This window comes from Quercus lobata, chromosome 1, assembly GCF_001633185.2.
Source record: "Quercus lobata isolate SW786 chromosome 1, ValleyOak3.0 Primary Assembly, whole genome shotgun sequence".
NCBI lineage: Eukaryota > Viridiplantae > Streptophyta > Magnoliopsida > Fagales > Fagaceae > Quercus > Quercus lobata.
The window spans coordinates 5,302,010-5,325,962 of NC_044904.1; the positions used below are offsets into that span (position 1 = coordinate 5,302,010).

Below are 23,953 nucleotides of genomic sequence, written 5' to 3' on the forward strand. Positions count from 1 at the left end.
AGTCAGTGACTAACATTTCCAAATAGAAAGTGACAATGTTCTATTCCCAAAAAAGTATAAATAAAGATAGTCCAAACCATATATATATATATATATATAAAAAAAAAAAAAAAAAAAAAAAAAAAAAAAAAAAAAACAAAATGAAAGCACATCAAGTTTACTCCAAACCTGTTTTAACAACCTTGTATGCTAAAATCATAAATAAATAAGAAAATGGAGCAAAACCCATATCATAACAATACCTTGGCAACTTTGATTTCAACCTCAAGCTCGTGAAAGTTGTTGTTTAATCTTCCAAACTTGTTAATGTTCTACTAGTCCTCCCAAGTCACCTCTGTTTTAGATCCTCCACCATTTATAAATCAACAATTTCAAATCAAATTCAAACCCACAGCACAACACAACAAACACGATTAACTATAAATTAAAAGGAACAAATAATAATTACATACCGTAATAAGATCTTTGTATGATTGGATAATTTATAATTTATAATTTATGAATCGAAATCTATTAGAGTATACTTTTGAAAACTTCACGTATAGCAACCAATAGCTTATAAATACAGCAAAAGAAACATGATTATAACACACTAAACTAACAAAACAAAAGCAAACTACAACTACAGGTGAATTATAAAAATTCCATTTAATCAATAAAGCCTAACAAAATTGGCAAAACAAATAAAACTTAATCTTAATGTAAAATGTAAGAGTAAGTAAGACTATCAGAGGACCTACAAGTTCTTCCTTCCTACCAAAAAGAAACTTTTTGCTCTATTGCTCTCTAACCTCTTCTCTCAGGGATAATACTAAGACAAGTGGTGGAAGTCAATTTGTCAATTTTCCACAAACTTAAAACAGGAGGCCAATAATATTTGAGCACCTCTAGTGAACAGTAACTGACAAGTGAACCCACATAAAAAATGGCAATTTTTACAACACTAATGCTAACCCAAATAGGAAAAAGTTCACCTTTTCATGCAGAAAAAGAAAAGTGAAACAAAATGACAAGTGAGGTGGCCATAAAGCTAAAGAGGGAGATAGCATTCAAAAGAGGAATGAAAACCCAGATGACCATTTTTTGAAATGAATAAGTGTGTATAGTCGACAAAATTAAAGGGTCCAAATCCAATACTGTGTATAATGAATGAAGAGAGAGTAAACCCAAAAAGCAAAAAAATAAAATAAAATAAATGAAACTTGAAACTTGAAACTTGAAGGCTTTAGCCACAAACCTAGATAGAATATATGAAAAAAAATTGAAACTTGAAGGCACTCAGATTGAACTCATCCATAAGTACATAAACCCATTATTGAATATTGCTCATGTAACAGAATCTAAAACCAAAAATAAAAAATACATTCAGCATACAAAAAATCAAAAGGAAACCCATGAAACAAAGTGCAAGTGAACATATCACACACACACAAACACAACAACACTATCCAAAATCTAAAACCAAACACAAAATGAGAAGGATGACTTACACAGAGATAACTGAGGTGTTGAGGGAGGCGAAGAGAGAACAACAACAGAGTAGGGTTTTTTTTTTTTAAAAAAAAAAATCGGGTTGAAGTAGTATATTTATATGACCCGACACCGACTTGAACCCGAAAATAAAACCCGAAACCCGACCCGAATATTCTCAGACCCGCCCAAAACCTGTCGGGTTGGGTTTTCAGGTGGGTCGGGTCCTTGCTTAGTCCTACCACCATGCTACCCACCAACACATTGCCACCCCTACATATCCCAGCACCACCCACCGAACCATCAAACCAAAACCAAAACCACATTAAAATAAAATTTAAAAAAAAAAAAAAAAAACCATCAAACCATCAATTCAAACTAAACCAAAACCCTACATATCCCATTTTAAAAAAATCACCATTGGAGCCTCCAACGAAGCCACACACAGCACCCAAACCCAGAAGAACCACCATCAAATAACCAAGAGAAACCCACAAATTTCCATACCACAACCCCACCTGACCCATAACTCCAAATCCACCACCTGACCCACGACCCACACAACCCACCAATCTAAACACACGCCATCACGGCACCACCTGACCCACGATACACCGATCCACCGATCCAAACCCATCACTTGACCCACAATTCCAAACCCACCACCTAACCCACAACCCACTGATCCAAACCGACACCACCGTGATCTCTAATCTTCACTGATCCAAAATCCAACCTTCACCTCCGACCTCTGCCACATCATGACCATGTCGTGATCACGCCGATCGCCATGTCGTGACCATTCCAAATCCAACTTAGCTTTGGTGCAAGCTCTAAACGAGAGAGAGAGAGAGAGAGAGAGAGAGAGAGAGAGAGAGAGAGAGAGAGAGGAAATGATAGACAGAAGTGAGAGAAAACAAAAGGTCAAAAGCAATAATATATATATATATATATATTTTTTTTTTTTTTGGTTTACAATTGTGCTACAGTGCCATCATACATTTAGGATGGCATTGTAGCACAATTGTAATTTTTTTTGCAATTGCAAGATTTTGCAAGATCGGGTAATGGGTTGTTTTTGTACCTTGATGCTAAAATATACCAACATATGGCATATAGAAGACCAAATGTGAATCCTCTAACAAAGTAGGTTATATTTTCCTCTTTTTTTGGTAATTACAATCACATCCCTTAAGGTTCGAAGGAATAACACTCCACCCCAAACTTGAAGGAAAAAAACTCCATTTTTTGAGGTTTGAAAAAAAATTAAAGTTATGTTTGGTAACAGTTTTTGTTATCTATTTTCAAAAACTTGTTTTTGGGAATATAAAGAAAAAACATTTTTCTTGTATTTTTAAAATCAAAAATATGTTTGGTTAGTTGAAATTAAAAAAATAATTTTTGAAAAAAAAATAGAAAATACTAAAATATGTTGTTACTAGGATTTGAATTCTAATGCTAACTCATTAAATGAGACAGATTTAATAAATTAAATGCGTATTTTCATTGACTTTTGAAAATTAAAAATTGAAAATAGTTTTTTTGCATGTTTTCAATTTCCTTCACAAATTGAGTTTTGAGAACAGTTTTTATTTTCTGTCCATTTCGAATTGTCAAACAAGTTTTTTAGTTTCAAAAATATAAAATTGTTTTTAGAAACAAAAAATAAGGGGAAAAAATAGTTACCAAACATACCCTAACACTCCCACCATTTTGTTTATATTAGTAATGAAATATTCTAAATTTTTATCAGAATCTCTTTACAAGAGTTTAATCATAGTTAGTAAAAAAATAACTAATAAATTTAGAATAAAAACTCAAAATTTATCAAGTGCCAGAACACTTGCAATAACAAATCACTCCATAACCCGTTGAAAAAATAAAAAGAAAATAAACAAAATTCACACTTAATATTTTAAAATAATGAATTTTGATTATGAAATAAGATAATTTTGGGTGAGTTCCAGTTAGTTTAATTGGTAAAATCTCTAATGGTTAAATAAGAGATCTGGGGTTCAATTCCCACCTACACCAAAAATCGATTGGTGTCTTACTCTAATGATAAAAAACTATTATCGGAGCGAACGCTATAGGTTAAAACTCTCTTAAGAAAAAAAAATAAGAAAATAATTTTGGAAACCTGCCCTTTGCGTAAGGGTAGGTTAGTAAACAACATTTTTTAAACTAATTTAACAAAATTTGATCAATTGAATGTCAAGAGGGAGGGGGTGCAAAGTGTTTTTTTCCTTCAAGTTTTGGATGGAATGTCATTTCCCCAAATCTCAAGGAAGAGTAATGTACGCTCTGTTTGTTTTAGCATTAACGTTTTCTGAAAAATGGTTAATTTTCCAAAGAGTATTTTCTAGAAAACTGTCTTATTTTCCAGTGTTTGGTAACGACCTTGAAAATGCGCTTGAGAATGTTTTCTAGTGTTTGGTATACAATTTTTTTAAAATATTTCTTGTATAATTTAAAACGTGTATATTATGTAGACTAACTAATGTAATCATTATAAATAAAAAATCAAGAATGAATTTGGTTTTCATACTAATTGATCTAAAATTTTGACAATAAATACAATCAAAATTAATTAGTTGTCAAATTTTCATGATCTTTATCACTCATCTTGCTCATATATATAGACAGTAATGTACGTACACACACACACACACACACATATCAACCATTTGTCTACTATGGTCAACTACAAGTCTTCAATATTACTCTAAATTATGTATTTACATAATGTACTGCATAATATTACTCTAAATTATGTATTTACATAATGTACTGCATAATATATCATCACTATATAGTATCTGCTAACAAAAAATGTATTTGCCAACAAATGCAATTCTCCTAAACAATTATCATTCATTATATAACAATATTAGTCCACGGTAAAGATTGTCCCATGTAAAAGCAATTTAGAGCAATATAGTTACTATGTTTAAAATTTTCATCTTTTACTTCTTTTTCATTCTTTCTTCTTCTTCTTCTATTATTATTTATTTATTTATTTATTTTTTTGCACTTTATGTATGAAAAAAAAGTAACTTCTGCTTGGAATCCATCAAACCGAAAATTTCTTAGAGAAAAAAGAAAATCGAGCTTGAAATTCAAAGCAAAGAATTGAGATTTTGGTAGAGAGGAATGAGATAATTACCGTTGCAAATTTGTTCTCCTTTGCAAGTTGGAGCTATTGATTGATCAGTGAAGTAAAGAAAAATCTAATAAGAGAATTGTGTTACAGAAGGGAAGAGAAACATGGAGAAAAGAGAGAAGAGAGACAGTTAAAGAGAGAGATCTATGGGAAGAGGAGAGACCAGAGTTAGTGACGGTGAGGGTGTGAGGAGAGAACAAGTAAAGGGAAGAGAGAAAAAGTGAGAAAACTTACCATGAGAGAGAGAAGGCACCAAAAAATTATGTTTCCCACGGCTATAGATGAAGATAATATTTATAGGAGATGCAACGCATGAGAGAAAGATTGTTTTCCAAAAAAAAAAATTGGAAAACAGCTTATAGAAAATAAGTCTTATTTTTATTAGAGTTTTCCGTTGACCAAAGATAGTTTTCCATTGATCAGGTTTTTTTTGTGCTACCAAACACTGGAAAATGTGGAAAACTATCTTTACAGAAGGTTTTCCAGCGAAACAAACAAAGCGGTAATGATTTTTTTTTTTTTTTTAAGTGATAATTCGATTGTTGAGAGTGTAGGATTCAAACTTGGATATATTTATTAGAAACACCATAAGATGCTAGTTGAAGTACAAGTAAGGCTATTCACGGATTGGTTTGGGTTGGGTTTGTGCTCAACCCGCTATTAACTAATTGAGTATCATATTATGTAACCCATTTGAATCAAGTTTTTTGGTGATAGAACTGCCCTAAACTACCATGGGTGTTCAGGTCAAGTGTGTTTTGGATTGAGCCACTTTTGGTCGAACGGATTTATTAGGCTAGTTAGAGTTTGGACCGCCCTAACTACAAAACTATTGACATCTTATTTAATTTCATTCGCCTAATCTCCTTCCTTCTCACTTCTCATCCATGTGTTTGGTTTTTTTGACATCTTATTTAATTTCATTCGCCTAATCTCCTTCCTTCTCACTTCTCATCCATGTGTTTGGGTTTTTTTTTTTTTTTTTTTTTTTTTTTTTTTTTTTTTTTTTAAACACTAGGCTCAAATTCCAATTACATTCCTCATTGACTTTCACTAATTTTTCACAAGCAATTCTAGGACAACACTCTTCACAACATCTTTTTTTTTTCACAACCATCATATGCGGTAGACTATGATAAAGTTGTAACACAAAAAGGTGCGATTTTAAATTTATCATTTTTCACTGCTACATATTTTTAGAATTTCTAAATTTCCTTTCAGATCTAAACTCTCTCTCTCCCTCAAAGAGAATGTGAATCTTATGAATCCAATTGAATTGAATTTATGAAGTTTTATATCACAATTTTTTAATTTTAATTTTAATTTTTATTAATACTCATGCAATAATAATACAGATTATATATTATATATATAATTAAAACAGATATATTTGCTAGGATTTATAGAATATAGGGAGATTAGATACCAAATACCTTCAAAAAAAGAAGATTTGTGCAACACAACAGTAAAAACGGCGTAGTTGCTTCATAACTAAATCTAGATTCTAGAGTCTAGACCAGACTTCATTTTCTCTCAGGTCTCTCCATTTTCCCGCAAAACAAAGAAAGAAAAACAACATCCTCTAAAACACACGGAAGAAATGACAATAATCACACTTTAGATTTGATTTTATATAAAAATAAAATCCTCAAACCTCTTTTTCTTTCACTTACTACTGATTCTGAGAGAGTGAAACAAATTTTACAATGCCACCACCTTCAGCCTCAGCCGAAGCGGAGTCACTATTCCGGACCAAAACCATACCCGAGATCCGAAATGTCGAATCCGCGACCCGCTCCCAGATCCAGCAGAAACAGGAGGAGCTCCGCCAACTCGTCGGGACTCGCTACCGCGATCTCATCGACTCGGCCGACTCAATCGTCCTGATGCAGAAGTCCTCCCAGTCGATCTCCGCCAACGTCTCCTCAATCTCCAGCACCATCCGCTCCCTCTCTTTCTCCTCCTCCTCCTCCGAAACCCCCAAGCTCATCATCCACCCTAACCCGGCCCGGACCCGAATCTACGGCATCGCGTGTCGGGTCAAGTACCTTGTTGACTCGCCGGAGAACATTTGGGGATGCCTCGACGAGTCCATGTTCGTCGAGTCCGCCGCGCGATACGTCCGCGCGAAGCACGTGTACCACACTCTAACCTCGACCTCGAGCTCCTCCTCCTCCTCCTCCGACGATCTCTCGGTTTTGTCGAATTTTCCTCTGCTGCACCATCAATGGCAGATCGTCGAGAGCTTCAAGGTTCAGATCTCGCAGCGGAGCCGCGAGCGGTTGCTGGAGCGAGAGCTTCCGATTTCGGCCTACGCCGATGCGTTGGCTGGCGTCGCCGTCATCGACGAGATTCATCCTAATCAGGTTCTTTCTCTGTTCCTCGAAACAAGAAAGTCGTGGATTTTGCAGAAATTGTTAGGTGTTTTTGATGATAATGGTGGTAGTGCTAGTTGTGATGCTGTGGTTTCGGTGTTTTGTGAGGTTTTGAGTATAATTCAGATTAGTATTGGTCAAGTTGGTGAGTTGTTTCTACATGTTTTGACTGATATGCCTTTGTTCTATAAAGTCGTGCTGAGTTCGCCTCCGGCGGCTCAGTTATTCGGTGGGATTCCGAATCCAGATGAGGAGGTGAGGCTTTGGAACAAGTTTAGGGAGAAATTGGAATCTTTGATGGTAATTCTTGATAAGGGGTATGTTGCTAGAACTTGTTCTGTGTGGTTGAGGGAATGTGGGCAAATGCTTGTGAAAAAGATTAATGGGAGGTATTTGATTGATGCGGTTTGTAGTGGGGAAGAGCTTGCTTTGGCTGAGAAGTTGATAAGGGAGACTGTTGAGAGTAAGAAGGTGTTGGAAGGGAGTTTGGATTGGTTGAGGAATGTTTTCGGTTCGGAGATTGAGTTGCCTTGGAGTAGGATAAGGGAGCTTGTGTTGGAGGACGATTCGGATCTCTGGGATGAGATTTTCGAGGATGCTTTTGTGGGGAGGATGAAAGTGATTGTTGACACTGGGTTTGAGGATCTGACCAGGGTTGTGAATGTGGCAGATACGATTCATGCTATTGGGGAGATTTCTGGTGGGCATGGGCAGATTGATTTCCAGGGGTACTTGAACAGACCTTCTACGGGTGGTGGGGTTTGGTTTATTGACTCGACTGTTAAGAAGGCGGGTGTGCATTCTGGATTTAAAGCACCAGTGGAAGAGAATGATTTCCAGAGTTGTCTGAATGCCTATTTTGGCGCTGAAGTTAGTCAGATTAGAGATGCAGTAGACAGCCGCTGTCAGAGTGTTCTTCAGGACGTATTGAGTTTCTTAGAATCTCCAAAGGCAGCACTAAGGTTAAAGGATCTGGCGCCATATGTACAAAATAAGTGTTATGAAAGTATGTCGACTATATTGACACAATTGAAGCGTGAGATTGATAATTTATATGCAGCCATGGAAAATGCCAACAAGGAAGGTCAGCCTGTTCCACCTGCTATAACTGTTGAGAGATCTCTTTTCATTGGGAGACTCCTGTTTGCATTCCGAAACCACTCAAAACACATTCCGGTGATACTTGGTTCACCAAGGTTTTGGGTAAATGAATCTGTATCTGTAATTTTTGATAAGTTACCATTCTTGTTGAGACAATCCCGGGTGGCTGTTGATTCTCCTGTGCCTGATAGTCCTGGAAGACAATTGCCCATTGGCTCTAAAAGACAAACTTCATCGGCCGCTGCTGCATTGCGTGGAGCCATTGAAACTGCAAGCCCAAAACTTGAAGAATTTAGTAGAACTACACGAGATCTTTGCATTCGAGCTCACAACTTGTGGATATTGTGGTTATCAGATGAACTTTCAGTTTTTCTTTCTCGGGATCTTGGACAAGATGATGCGTTATCATCAACAACTCCCTTGAGGGTATGTGGCATTTTGCTTGACACACTGTCTTCTTAATCTTTTTTTCCCATATGCTTTTGTCATTTTTAGGGTTTCATAAGTTTAATTAGGTAAGATGGGCTGCTAGTCTGGATATGAATGTCACCCTTGAAAGTTTGATTTCCAATAGTTAGAAAACCTAATTAGTTGTGGAAAAGGTTTATTAGTCCATATTAAGATTACTCCTGGGGTTGGCTTATGTCAGAACTAAATGACTCATTTTAGCTTCTTGTTTTGGTCTGATTTTAATTGTTTGGCCTGCTAAACCCTTATAAATTATGAAGAATGATGAGGAGTAAACAGATCCAATTTATTTTCTGGGATCATCATCAGTGAAATATAAAATGAGGTGGAAGCTATACTTCTTTTTGTTCTGGCAAACTAATTAGGAATCAGTAGTTATTCAAGGAAGCAATTATGATAATTCTTTTACTTTGTATTTTGACATTTGTGATGGGAAATAAAGTGGATTAAACTTTGGATCAACCTGCTAATAAATTTTGAAGTACTCAATTGAAATTATCACTAGTTAAGTAGAAGGAGGCAATTAAAATAGTTCATTTAGTTTCTGAGTAAGAGATATGAAATGACTTTGGATAGACGTGAAGCTCAACAAAACACCGAAAGCTTGTCTTAGCCAAAAACTGACAATATGGTTTGAATGCTATGTTGTTTGTGACAAGCATTGTTAATTACTAAACCAAGCTAAACCATCTTTTGAACATTTTGGTAGGGCTGGGAAGAGACGGTAATCAAGCAAGAACAGTCTGATGAGGGCCAATCGGAGATGAAAATATCGCTGCCTTCTTTGCCTTCTCTTTATATTATCTCATTTTTATTCCGAGCATGTGAGGAAGTTCATCGAATTGGAGGTCATGTCCTTGACAAAATGATTCTGCAAAAATTTGCATTAAGATTATTGGAAAAGGTATGCGACTTGCTTGAGGATTTTGATTGATCTTCCTAACTGTTATGGCAATATTTATGTATTATTTTTTGTCTCCAAATGTTTGTGCTTTTCTATTGTTGAAGTGTACTCTGGTTCATTACACCCTTATTTGTAGTTATTTTTATATTCTAATGTTGATTGTTCAGATTTGAATAATGAGGTCATTTGCTTCTTCAGCATCTTGTGATTTTTTTTTTTGTAAAGTACCTTGGACTCCTTTATTTTCTAGAAGCTGAATAATTAGGTCTTTGTTGACAACTTTCTCCCTCCATTTCCTTGTCACTTGTTCCTTTTGATGAGTCAACTTCCTTGGATCTTCTTCTGTTCATCCCTTATAAGGTTCTAGTTTTGCCTGTTCATTATGGATTAATAAGCTCTGGAGAATAGTGTCCCTTCTTGAGTAGTCTCTTGCTCATTTGGTTTCTAGCTCGACAAACCAGCAGCTGGTGTTGTACAGGTCACTTAATTGACATAGGAACCCTTCTGTCATTGTTTTGTTTGGTCTTATCAGATGAGAAAAGGCATGAAGGATATATCATGTTATTTGGCTTTCCCTTTGATGGATGTGCATAGGGGATCTACTTTTCCTGCAATTCACTGGACATGGGTACTGTCCACAAGTAAAAAGTGAAAAAGAGGTGGCTGTAATAAGCTGCTGTTACCTTTGCCAATGTATTGCTCTTTATGGATCAAAGTGTTTTCCTCTTATTTGATTTCTTCTTGATATCTTCTCTGGAACAAGTTTTCCTTTCTTCATAGATCAAACTCATCACATCATCTGAATTTCTAAGCATGCTAATGATCTTATACACAAATAATTGATATTTTCACTCTAGAAAGTGTTTTAAATTCACTTTAAGCTGAAATTATTCAAGAACCTTTCTGAACTACATAAGAATCTCTCCCCCCCCCCCCCCCCTCTCTCTCTCTCTCTCTCTCTCTCTCAGCAGACTAGGTGTTTACCAGTGATTCCTTCTATAAAATGTTAATTTTTTTTTTCTCTTTTTCTCTAGTGTTGGTCCATTATGTTGCTAAGTCAGTTTCAATTCTTTGGTGGTATAAGAGCATTCCCTAATTACTTTTGTTTGTGCATATTGAATGCAATGTTTCCATGTAGGTAATTGATATTTATGGGGACGCTCTTTCTACTAGAGAGGCTGTTGGATCTCAACTGTCAGAAAAAGGAATTTTGCAAATTCTATTAGACTTGAGATTTGCCGCTGATGTTCTTTCTGGGGCTGATTCCAATATGACTGAGGAATTCTCTGACAGCCAAAAGCCAAAGTATCCTTTTAGACGGAAGCAAGAACAAGGCCAGAAGAAGTCTGTCATTAGAGAGCGTGTTGATGGGTTGGTAAACCGTCTTTCACAAAGATTGGATCCCATTGATTGGCTTACGTAAGTTCCTTTTCTTGTATACAGAGTTTGAATTTTAATCTTTTTTTACTCATATTAAATGTTGAAATGTCGTGAAGATGTCATCTCTAAAGTTAGGATTGGAGGCACAGTATGTTTTACTTGTTTCTTTGTTGCACATGTTTACTCTCAAAGGATTATCAATATTCACCTGGAACTGGAAGCTGTAAAGAAGATCTTTTGGCTAAATGGTCATGGTTGATATTGTCAACTTCAATGTGTGACCATAGTACCAAAGTGGAAAAAATCGAATCCTAGACATAAATGGCATATGATTGTGAAAAAAGTTTGGAATGCTAGAAAATGTGGGGAGAACCACATTTTGATGCAAAGTGAAGATGAAACGCTGTTGAATTGTCTATACTGGTAGCCAATGTACTGAACAAGATATTTAGATTACGATACCAAAATGGGTTAATCAATTCATACGTTGATCACTTTGGCTGCAATGCATCAAACTTTCTTGCTTTTTGTTGATAATGGAACTTTTTAATGGTTAATTCTATGAGGTTTGTTGAATAAGGTTTGAATGAAGCATGATGTTTCAAAATTTTATACATTTAAAAAAAAAAAAAAAAATCTATCTGTTGCATTGCAATTGAAGTTGTAGAAATGATAAACAATATGATGAGTAATTTGTTTTGTTTGTGGATACAATAAAAGGAGATTGCTATGAGTCTTGTTTAGGATAAAACAGAGTACTTATATTAAGTGCACAGCAAAAAAATTCTTTGGCAGAACCACCTAAAAGTAGATCTCTCTAAAAATGTGCCATCCAACACCTAGATTCCTAGAGGTTTTTGTCCTGATGGTGTTCCTGTCAACCAGAAATTACTTTTATATTTATTTCTGTATATCATTTTATTTGACTATTAAGGTTTCATTTGATTTGATAGTGTTTCTGTCTTTTCAAAGGTATGAGCCATATCTCTGGGAAAATGAGAGGCAATCATACCTACGGCATGCTGTCCTCTTTGGATTCTATGTGCAACTTAATCGAATGTACACGGATACTGTTCAGAAGCTGCCTACTAATTCAGAGTCCAATATTATGAGATGTTCTACAGTTCCTCGCTTTAAATATCTTCCAATCAGGTTAGTGTTCTACCCTTTTAGTTTTTCTTGTCCATAATTAGATAGAGTGCATGGGTGTGTGGGTAGATATTCAAATAAATGTTTGTATGTTATCTTATTTTATCAACTAGTACCAAATACCAAACCTGAACTGAGGTTCTAAACAAACTCATTTGTACTGAATGATAAATTAATCTCGTCTATTTTAGCATTGTTGTCATCTCTCGCTCTTTCTCTTAAACTAATCACTCCCAATTCAATACAATCATTGCATGGGTTATAAATACTCTAAAAAAGCTTTCTGACTTTCAAATCCATCTCGGTTATCCAGTGCTCCAGCGTTATCTTCAAGAGGCACAACTAAGACATCTATAACAGCACCTTCAGATGATATCTCTTCAAGAACATCCTGGAAAGCTTATACAAATGGTGATCTTTCCCGAAAGATGGATTTGGATGATAACTCCAGTTTTGGTGTAGCGGCACCATTACTAAAATCTTTCATGCAGGTAAGGCTGCTGTTTATCTTTTTGTGTGTGCCTTATGGTTGCATTTTCACATATAAAACATTGCCTTTTAAGATTTCATATGCTATTTCATGAAATTCAACATGTTAGGAAATATGTAAACTATCACAATGAAACCAATGGCACTCATGATAGGAACTGAAGTAGTTTGATTTGAAATGTTTCTCCCTTATGTCTTACATGGCGTACTTGGCACAAAAGAGATCTTGGGCAGTTTCAAGGAGAGACTGCCATCTTTTCAAAAAAAAAAAGGAGGAGAAACTGCCATAAAATTGGTGATTTGACTTTCATATGGTAATTTTGAGATAGCAAAGTTGTGCATGTATTTGGTGGTATTTATGGAAGAATGCCTTTGTTGATCACGTGTTGGTGGTATAGTCTTTTTAGGATTGAATTAGTTCACTTAAAAGCTAAATAGTTTAAAAACATTGTGTACATGTTACAGAGTTCCAAGTTACAAATAGGTTGGTGTAGGCCATAATTTGAGTTCTAGTGTGGCCTCTTTACCTGGGAATTTGAACTTGTGGGTTGGATGCTATAATATCGGAGTAGAGCTTGGTTTCTGTATGTTTTCGAATTCACGTGTTAGACTAATTTGTGTCCGTTATTGCATTTGTTTAGCTGATTGGGCCCTTTTATTTATCTTTTTGTTTCTGTTGGGCCCGAGCATAAGAGTAGGTGTTAGAGAGTCCCATATCAGTTGTTATGAGTTGGGATTATCTACTTATTGGATCTCTTCGTCCCATTTCCTAAGTTTTTTGGTCAGATGCTCTAACTTGAAGTTCACTATGCTAACTACAGATGTAAATAATTGTCACTTTTTTTTCCCTGCAATGAGCTCGCATACAGAATCTCATAGCTATTAGATCTTGGCATTGGATTATTCCATACAATAACAATACATTAGTTGATTTACTTCTCTTCTGTAACAAGTGATTGAGATGGAAATCTTGCAAGTAATTCTGTAGATTGTTATTCTTGAACGAAGATATATAATATAATTAATGGCCTTGTCTTCTATGTAAATATGGTTTCAATGTTTCAATGTTAAAATGCTTTCCTTGTAATGGTCAGGTTGGAAGCAGATTTGGAGAGAGCACATTCAAATTGGGATCCATTCTAACAGATGGACAAGTAGGTATATTCAAGGATAGATCAGCAGCTGCCATGTCAACATTTGGTGATATATTACCTGCCCAAGCTGCAGGTCTTCTTTCGTCATTCACAGCTTCCAGATCAGACTCGTGATTGCCCACTAGATCCTTCACACCTGTGTCTTGTTTTGTCCATGGATATTCAGTTTGGGAGCAACGGTGGAGTTCACTAAACACATAAGGACCATGATACAAAAAAGTAAGTCACCATCCCATCTCTAGTAGCAAAGATTATGCATATGTATAGATAGGAATCAAGAAATTTTGAGAGAATTTTCCCAGAAGTGAGAAGATGGGGGGATCAAAGAGTTGGAAGTTGTGTTCAAATAAAAAAGATGATATAGTTCAAATATAAATTGTTGTCCAAGATCTGCCATCTTGTTTCTTTTTTCCCCTTAGTTATTGTGAAGTTAGAAATGTATGAAGTACATAGAGACCATCACTTTACTGAAAAATTACAGAAATAAAGAATGTGAAGCCCTGTAGGTGAAGTTTTCTTTGGTTAATGTTAAGAGGCAGAAGATGTGGTGTGGAGGGGAAGCTCTAGCTACTTGTTGTTGGTCATTTTGTTCTTTATGGACGTAGCCCACCAAGTGAGACTTTGTTTCTAGTGAAGTGGTTTCATATTTATGGCAATTGGACAAAGATATGGGGTTGTTCCCCGTAAATGTATGTGCAAGATGGACATCAAGAGCTTGTGTGGTTCATCATCAACTGGTCAAGATGGTAGCCTTCTTTCTCTTTATCACATTTATTGGATCCAATGAAGGATATTGCATAAGACATTGCATGGTTGGTAGCTAAGATCTGAAGCAGTGATATTGAGTGCTTTATTGCTCAACGGATTTGGTCAGAGTTGTATGGAAGTCTTTTCAGAGATTGGGGGTTTTGATGGCCGTAGGTTTAGTTCTTTGGGGCTTGATCTCTTGTTAGTTTTATTCTTTCATATTCATTTCATCTGTTTAAAATGATACTTCGTATACCGCCTATGTATTCTTTCCTTTTGTGCACTTGGCACCACAATTTTAAATGTTACCTTTAGTCAAAAGAGCAAAACTAAAACGAAGAGAGACCGTTATTGTGTGGAACGAAACATAACAGGTCCCACCTGAATTGCTTTGCATGTTTTGATGGACAAAATACTTTTCTTGAGAATGTTGTGTCTGAATCCTTTGTTTAATTGTATATTGGATGATGTGGTGTAAGTGATAAATTTTGTTAAAAGAACTTTAGTTATGAAACTTAAACAGCATTTAGCCAAAGCAGATACTGCTGAACAATATTTGGCTTTGTATTGTGTACAAGGATATAAACTGACATTTGTTATAAAGCTTGTAGGGTCAGTTTTGTTCTGTGAAATAACAATACCCAATGAGGTCTAGCAAAATAGACACTGCCATTTATTATACGTGACACAAAACATATGGCACAATTGCAAAATCATTTACGTGATGTTTATGAGTGTGTCAAAGTTTGGATTTTGGAAGCTATATATAAAACCAAGACCTATTGGAAATTTGGAATTCTGAGGACTATTTAGACCTACATTTGGTTCATGAACCATTTTCGATTGTAAGAGCATTTACATCAATTCATGCAAAAATTCATATCTATTTTAGTATTAGAATCTACTTTTTCTATCTTATATACTCATTTTTAACATCTCATATCAGATTATCTATTCTCCACTAGATTTCATCAAAATATCAATTTATTTTGATTTTTTTAAATTTTTTTATTTCTTTACACACAACAATCACCATTTACTCTCTTCTTTTATTTTCTAGATATTCTTCTTTCACTTTCGGGATACTTAAAAAAAAAAAATACAAAATGAATAATACCAATATAAATTTACATAATTACTGTAACAACAATATATTTTTTCACAATTTTGCATAGATTAATGTAGATGAATTTTGGGCTTAATTGGTAAAATGTCATACTTTTTCTATTATACAAGTACGGATGTGAGTGCTCCAAGACGTTATTGTTATTGGTTTAAATGAAAATTGAACTAAGACATCCATCCTGACTTTGCATGGAGTTTGAAAGATAGGAAGCATTTGCGTTTTCCATAAGAAGATGAGATTAGCTGAGCCCAAATAATTTGTTAATTAGTGCAATTTCCATGGAATTTGGTCCCAAAAACCTAATCCTAGGGAGTGGTTCTGGTGCCACTACATTGTGCACAAAGTAGTGGCACCAGAATTTTCCAATCCTAGCCTTTTACATTCAAGGCCTGGGAAAGCTGCACATTAAATTAACCTCATTTGCAACATATATATGATTTGCTATTGGGCTCATTTTGCACAGATGAATTGCCAAAGGAACCAAAACCCATTTAACAAAAGGGCCCATCACCAACTGGCTTCAATACAATTTAGTCACAATTTTGGATTTGGATTGGAACAAGGTTGTTAATTCGGTTTTAATGATTGTTTCAGTCTGTTTGTTTAAACGAAATATTCAATACTAATTTATTTTAGTGAACCATTTCCATGTTGATGTTAATATTATAAAATTTTATTTATTTCTAACTCAAAATAAATATACTTAAAAATTCATCACCACAACAATTATTAATTCAAATCTAAATAATTCACATTCTTAACATCACAATTACATAACAAAGATATTTATAATATCATAGTACATACTAAAGAGTTCACTAATTTAAGATTAATCAATAGCTTAGCCTAATAAGATCAAATTTCAATTAGAAATCAAGAAGAAAATTGTAAGGACACGATTCTTTGGCGGCCCAATAAGGATGTTGGGCTCGCGCATGAAAGATCCCTCACAATATGATTTGTAGAGAGTGGACTTGAAAAACTAGTCGTTGGTCACGGGGCGATGCTCCGGTCTTGATTTTAGAGGAATTCATATAGCAAGAGGAGTTGGGTTTGAATATTTAAGCTCTGCAGGGTCGCATCCTATGGGGTTGGACTTCTCGGACTTGATCTGAGGGTCATTAAGGTCTTACCCCGGTTACCCGACAGTGGGTTTTTCTGTGATGTGCAGGTGTTCTCCTGATGTTTTCCCCCATGGAGTCTTTGTTTTTGGAGGTGGAATGGGGGCCTCCTCCCTAGATTTACTTACTTCTTTCTTTTATACTCGCCTGCGTTAGCTGTCCTTCGTCCACGTGTAGGGTCAACCTTTACAAGACTGATATTTGTCCCATCAGTCTAATCCCGGAATTGTTGGGGATGATTGATAAGGCTGAAGAATACGGCTCTGCTAGGTGCAGAGTCTTATCTGGGAAGGGTCATAAGGGTAACTTTCCCAAGATATTTTAGGTCTCTTTTCAAGTTTAGTCCTATACCAGTTTTACCCCTTTATTCCGGTGGGATTTTGGATCTGCCGAGGACTGAACTGTCCTCGGCTGTATTCCAAAACAGTCTTGTGCTCTATGTTATCGGGCTTGGGCCATAGCTCTCCTCGGCTTGGGCCTTCGGACTCTCCACGAGCAAATGGGCCTGGCCCATAGATTATTGGGCCCCACAAAAATTATAATAAATAAAATAATAACTTGAATTGCTTAAAATTTCTCATGGCAATTATACCAAATAAAACAATCAAATTTAAATCTGATATTCTATGAAGGAAATTTAAAAAAAAAAGGACAAAGAAAAAATATTTTTTTGGCCATATAACTGGTCGTAATTTAGTGATACGAGCAAAATGAACCGCTATAGATTGGAATTTAAGCCAAAGTAGAATAAGGGAAATAATTTGTACCGTTTAACTAACTAAAACTAAAATATTCAACCGCTCTAGCCAGAATAAAATGAAATTGATAACTTTGATTTAGAATGTGCTAATCAAATTTATGTGATATTTTAAAAGAACTAATTATTATTTGAATTCTTCTAGACTCTCATATTAACTGGAATTACTGGATCAACTTATTATATGCTCAATGTGTGACTTAATACATATGCTTAGATCAAATGATTTATGTTTCACATTCTAAATCCTTGCTATAAGATAGCACATAAACCACCCACCCACCCCACCTCAAAAAGAAGAAGAAGAAGGCAAGGAGTTACCTCAATTTCGAGTAATGTACCAATGAATGTGGTTATTAATTCAATACTTAACTTCAAGTAGTTTTTTGATATGTGAGTAAACATGTCATCTTCACTTAATATGAGTCATTAGTCTGTGAACATGATTATAATTATTTTTTTAATTGAATAAAAAAGGATGAGGGATAATCAACTGTGAAAATTGTACCTAAGCTAAGTAAGACCATAGAAAATCAATATTTTTAGATAAACTATCAAATTGTTTAATTTTTTAAATATATTTTTTCATATAATCTACCTCACATACTCTTATGACATATATTTTTTTATATATTACCAATAAGTTTTACTTATGGGTTTTGATGATCATGGTCACTCGTTTTAGCATAACAAATTATTTTTCATTAAGATCTGAGGTTGAGGTTAGCAAGAGCAAAAATCCTACCTAATAAATCAATGAACAAAGTCAAATTTGAGAAGATATCTTACAGTCTTACTCCCTCCAATCTAGGATCCTTGTATGTCAATAGCATTTTTAATAGACACTTTGTTAGTTTACCTGGTTATTTTATGCTCTATCCTTTGCAAAAAACAAGAGAATGCCATGCACATGCCTTTTGGTTATCCCATTAGCCATTAGTCTAATAATAAGATACATAATTGATCTTTCATCTTCATTTTCTATTGTAGTGGAGAAGTTCCCATTATCGAGAGTATGCAAGTGGTTGTCTACTTGAATACATTTTTCTTCTTGTTGTATCTCTCTCTCTCTCTCTCTCTCTCTCTCTCTCTCTCTCTCTCATTATTGCTAATAACTTTATCTCCACTAGAAATGTATAATCACAAAAACTGCTAAAAAAGATTAACCTAGTAATTTTTTTCCCTTTCACATAGTTATCTTTGTTGAAAATATTAAGAAGTGTTAATTAAACTATAAAACTCTTAGCTACACCAAACTTTTTTCAGGATAAATAAATGATAATCTTTCCAAAGTTTTACAAAAGTAAAAGCCCCACCTTCGAGATTTGTGATAAATATAAGAAGTACAATAAAATTCCTACATTGTCTTTGAGTTATTTTATTTTTTTGGACTTAACTTGTCTTGGTTAGGTGATAAAGGACTTAACTTGTCTTGGTTAGGTGATAAAGTTCCTAATTTGTTTTTGGCTTATCAATGAAGTCAAAATAGGAATGCTTACTCAAGCGCAAAGTAAGTATTTCCTTGTATATTCGTTATGTTTATAACAAATCTCATAAATGAATTTTTATTTGGACAAAGTTTAGTTACAAAGAATTGATTATAACTTTAGGTTATAACATTTTTCAATATTTTTTTTATTAGATGTGAATTTTGACAAATTTACCATTGGATTACGTATTCTTCTTATATCCTCCATACTTACAAAATTTCTAAAAAATTAAATATCAATACCTATGTTACCAATAAATTGTTTAAATTGCAAGTTTTTGTAATTTAAAATTATGCATAGAATATAAGTTTATAGATTATATAGTAAATAATATTCGATTGACACAAAATTTGACATGTGTATTAAGAGCGTAAAGAACATACAGTTCAACAGTTAAATTTTCAAAATATGTAGCAATATTTATTTTATTGAGTAAGATTGTAATCTTAGGCTACAACTAATTTTGTAACTAAACTTTGTCATTTTTTTTTTAACAAAATTTTAGGGGATATTGTTCCTTATGTCTCAAGAACGGATTGGTATAATTTTTCCTAGTATTAATTGGGTCCCTTTTACAATTTATTAATTAACCTATAGTAGGGGGTATTTTTCTTGATTGTACACGTGACACCCAACACCAAGCACCAATAAGCCACATGCCCGTCGACATCGTTGTTTGGATGATCTCTCTAGAGCTAATATTCTACATCGTTAATCTCGACTTTGGAGTCACCCCCAATCTATGTTGGTTTTGATAAGTTTAACACACATGGTGTGATCGATCTAGAGCTTGACCTTTTTTCAAGCATAGCGTAATAAGAGCCCTTAGATAGTTATACTGGCCACACAAATTAAAATCTCATTGCTTTTTTAAAAAATTAATTGAGTAATCATCGCAACAATTGTACCAAGACGAAAGCACCTATCTTTGTTGGTACTCATGAAAGCTCACATCTAGATGTATTGTGCTTTGGATGAAGGTCATATCTCACTTGTAGTGCCTGTTGTATCAATTTCTCTTTCGTGATTAGTTAAGATGACTATTTATATGTGATTTGTCATTTTTTTTTTTAGCAATATGTGTGTGAATTTCAGTCAGATAATCTTAAATTTCTTCAAGGGATTTTGTTAGTACTTTATTTTTTAATTCTTCAAGGAGGTAACAAATCATTTATTTATTTTTAATTATATACATACATACATACATACATACATACATTTATATATATATATATATATATATTTTTTTTTTGAGGTTTTAATGTTCTAAGAATATGTTCTTCTATCAAAGGAGTTAGAATTTCTTAATATTCATAATTACATATATGGTACCAATTCTCTCGTTAAAATATGTGTGTTTGGATTGACTTATTTGTTGCGTTGTTGATTTATTAAAAATGGGTGTATAAATGTAGTTATACATAGAAAGAACGGATGCTTTAAAAGGCTTTACATAAATAAGTTAATAATTTTTTTTTATATATAAAAAACCAAACTCATTATAAAGAATAAAACAATTTTATTTTTATTTTTTTACTTTTAAAAAAACCTCTAGCCTCTTTATTGCGTGCATAGTCAGTTTTTGTGTCTTAAAAAAAAAAAAAAAAAGGTGTAAAACAAAGTGTGCTTGACTGCTATCACAACCTGTTACTTGGTGTTGGGTTTCAAGATATAGTTTAGGAAGTTCTTAGAATAAGAATGTCTAGATTGTAGTGATGGGTGTAGCAGTGATGCTTCTTGACTGTCTTGGCTACCTAAATGAGTTGGGAACTTTTATGAAGCGCAAACAATGCTGACATATTTACCACATCAGTATATGGCTAGCTTGTGGCATTTCAAGATTAGAAGATATCTAATCAATGTTGCCAAAAAACAGGAAACCTAAGATATTAATTAATTTTTGCGTTTATTTATTTATTTACGAAATTGGGTGTTTGTGAAGCTGACAGAGGGAAAGAAAGGAGATTTCAGCAGGTTTGGTTTGCTTTAACTGTGTATTACTGTAGAGGTTTCAATATCTTATTTGCTTCCAAGTTCAAGTAGAACTTTTTTCATTACAAAAACAAAACTTGTAACTTGTAGCTATTTTGACTATTATAGCTAGTGATCTTCAAAACAAAATAATAAATATATAATAATTCTGATTAGCTAGAATTATTAGCGCCCATATTGATCACATTAGGCATTGCTTTGTCTCAATAACGCAATAATTGGGTTCTGCCCTTTTTAGCTGATCCAACGTCTAATTTGGAGTCAAACACATTAGTGCATTTGGATGTAGTTATTTACTAAAAGCTTATTTTATGAAAGTTGGATAAAGTATTGTTAACTTTTATCTAGAAAAAAAAGAAAAGAAAGAGGTTTTAAAAATCTATACTTAATAAGTTAAAAAACTAAAAGAAAAACGCTTTGCCAAATGGACTTGTTTAGCTTTGAGAAAGGTTTCTAACTATGTACTCGTATGTTCACTAATCACTAGGGTTCCTGTGCATCCAGATACGTTTCAAATTATTAGCCTATTTTCATGAACTACTATATATTTTGACATACTGGGTAAGCTCACATGCATACTAGGATAGCGTTGAACAAGAGCATGTAATTCCAAAATCCCGCGCGCATATATACTACACAAAAGCAACCAGGACTCTTGGTTGAATCACTCGACCAATTTTCCTTTTAAATCCAAAATCGAAATGGTTATCACTAGTCCATGGCACTATATATAGTGCCATTGTTACATCAATCAAAAATCTTATGAAATAAAACGAATTTTCTACTTTATTATACTAATTTTAAGTAAAAAGACACTTAAAAATATGAAATTTAAAGAGGACACAACCCCAATAGGAAAATAAAATTTGCAGGAAAAAAAAACCAAAAATAAAAGAGAATACATCAAATATAAATTCTAATAGTGAGGATGTCAAGGAGCTTCAAAAGGAGTGAGCTTGAGCAATGTCCAGGGAGGTTACAGCCGTGCAAATATCACATATCCACTCGAAAATCCAATTTAGAGGTGATGTATATGCTAAAAACATCCCCTTTTGTTCAGTTGGAACTTGTAAAGATTTTTCTCCCTTATGAAAAAGAAAAGAAAAAAAATCATTTATTTTAAAAGCAATGAGAGTTAACATCAAACCAAAGATAATTATTAACACCATGTGATCATTGTATTTGTGAAGATTAATTCCAAAGAGATAATGCGGAGGGACAGGAGAGCGGCATTTCAATATACTGGTGGTCTGTGGACAAGTTGGCAACACTTCTTGAGGTCGTTTGATATATTCAATACGGTAACACCACTTGAGTTAGTTGGGGCAAGATTTAGGTACAGTACTTAAGTGCTATTCTGTAGGTTCCTCTCATAAGATTCTGTCATGTGAATTTTTTGTTATGGGATGAAAGTGTATTTTTTAGTTAAGTAGTCACATGATTGAATTTTAAGAGGGAAACCTAAGGAACAACATCTAAGATACTGTACCTAAATTTTGTCAAGTTAATTGTTAGTAGAGACCATGGTTGTGGGTTAGTTGTTCTTTTTTGTTACTAACTTAATTCATGAGAGGGGGATTAAGAGAATTGTGGTTAAATTTCTATGCATATCTCACACCCTAAGAGTAATGTTAAGTAAATATAATTCAAGTAATTTTGTGTTATACTTCATATTTTATTTTAAACTATTAATGAAAATTAAAAACTATCATATAATAAAATTTGTGTGGTACATATTGTTATTCCACCAAATGGATGTCCTCTCCTTCATAATTATGCTAGCAAAGTCTCTTCCTTCATTTTCCACTTCTGTATGGCATTAAATTACAGTATATCCGGAATGTGTATAAAACAATGTTATCACTGTCTACGGATCCATATGGAGCAAAAGACAGGAGTGGTAGACATGTAGCTTGGGATTTGCATTGCTAGTTTTCTAAATTTTCTTCCCCTACTAAGCACATAATGTTTCAAAACAGAGCCGAGTCTAGTGTGAAACCCTAACCCTAGCTTAGTAGGGTTTGTTACAAGAAAACAAGGGCACCCAGAAATATATTTGCCTTTTCAATTCCTTCATTTCGAGGCGACACGGCCACTTTCCCGGCGTTTCCTCCCACCTCTTGGAAACTCTCAATTTTTTCTCTTGATTCTCGGGTTCCACTTTGCCCTAAATCGCCCTCATTCATTCATTCTATTTACATATATGACCCCCGCCATTGCTTCTCTCCTAGCTACTTTCTGAACCTCATTTAACATTCATCATCCACACCCATTAATTCAAACTTGCATTATTTTACGCGGCTACCAAACAATAGCTATGGAGTATACTATGGACAAAAAATCTTTTGAATTCATATATGTGTCGTAGTTTTCTATATAAAACCAATAAAATGGTGTTCTTCCAAACTTAGTTCTAAGACTCACATGAGATGAAATTATTACCAAAATTTGGACTTTCATTAGGTTGAGTTTAATGGCTTGAAATTTAGAGAGAAAAAAAATCTATTGAAATGAATTAAAATAGATTAGTTCCTTTAAATTAATATATCCATATATGATTAGTCTTTATATTCTAAATTCATGGTGTTTGATAATTCGGGTGGAATACAATCTATAGCTTACATTTTTGTGTCACAAGAGATTATGGGACTTATTTTCTTTCATTTTTGTTAAAGAATTAGACATTTAACTTGTAGATTGGAAACCATCTAATGAAAGAAAATATGATGAACATATAGATATTGCTTACCAAATCTAATCAGTAGAATGCTATTATGGTCACATTCAAATACATAGGAAAGCCATTCTCTTGCTAGTTCCTACCCTTTTTCTAAAGCAAAAAATCAAAGAAATTATGACAAGAGAGAGACATTTGCAATTGGGTTAGGAAGGGCATGAAGGACAATAGGGTAATAAAGGGAAAAAAAGAAAAGAAAAAAGAATCGGTGTGCATGGTCATACTATGGTCAAAGTCTCTTTTAATGTGGTACTTAGTGCAAACAAGCATGCAAACCGGATAATTGGTCAGCCTGCCTTGCAATTCCATTGCATGCGACCCTTCAAAACC

At 34.1% G+C, this 23,953-nt stretch overlaps 1 protein-coding gene across 1 annotated transcript; it reads left to right on the forward strand.

Moving 5' to 3' along the window:
- Positions 1-6,096: 6,096 nt before the first annotated feature.
- On the forward strand, positions 6,097-14,858 carry LOC115975788 (conserved oligomeric Golgi complex subunit 1). Its single transcript, XM_031096773.1, has 6 exons — positions 6,097-8,535; positions 9,287-9,481; positions 10,620-10,900; positions 11,834-12,013; positions 12,324-12,501; positions 13,594-14,858. The coding sequence occupies exons 1-6, from the start codon at positions 6,340-6,342 to the stop codon at positions 13,765-13,767; spliced, it is 3,204 nt and encodes a 1,067-aa protein (XP_030952633.1). The 5' UTR covers positions 6,097-6,339; the 3' UTR covers positions 13,768-14,858.
- Positions 14,859-23,953: the final 9,095 nt, after the last annotated feature.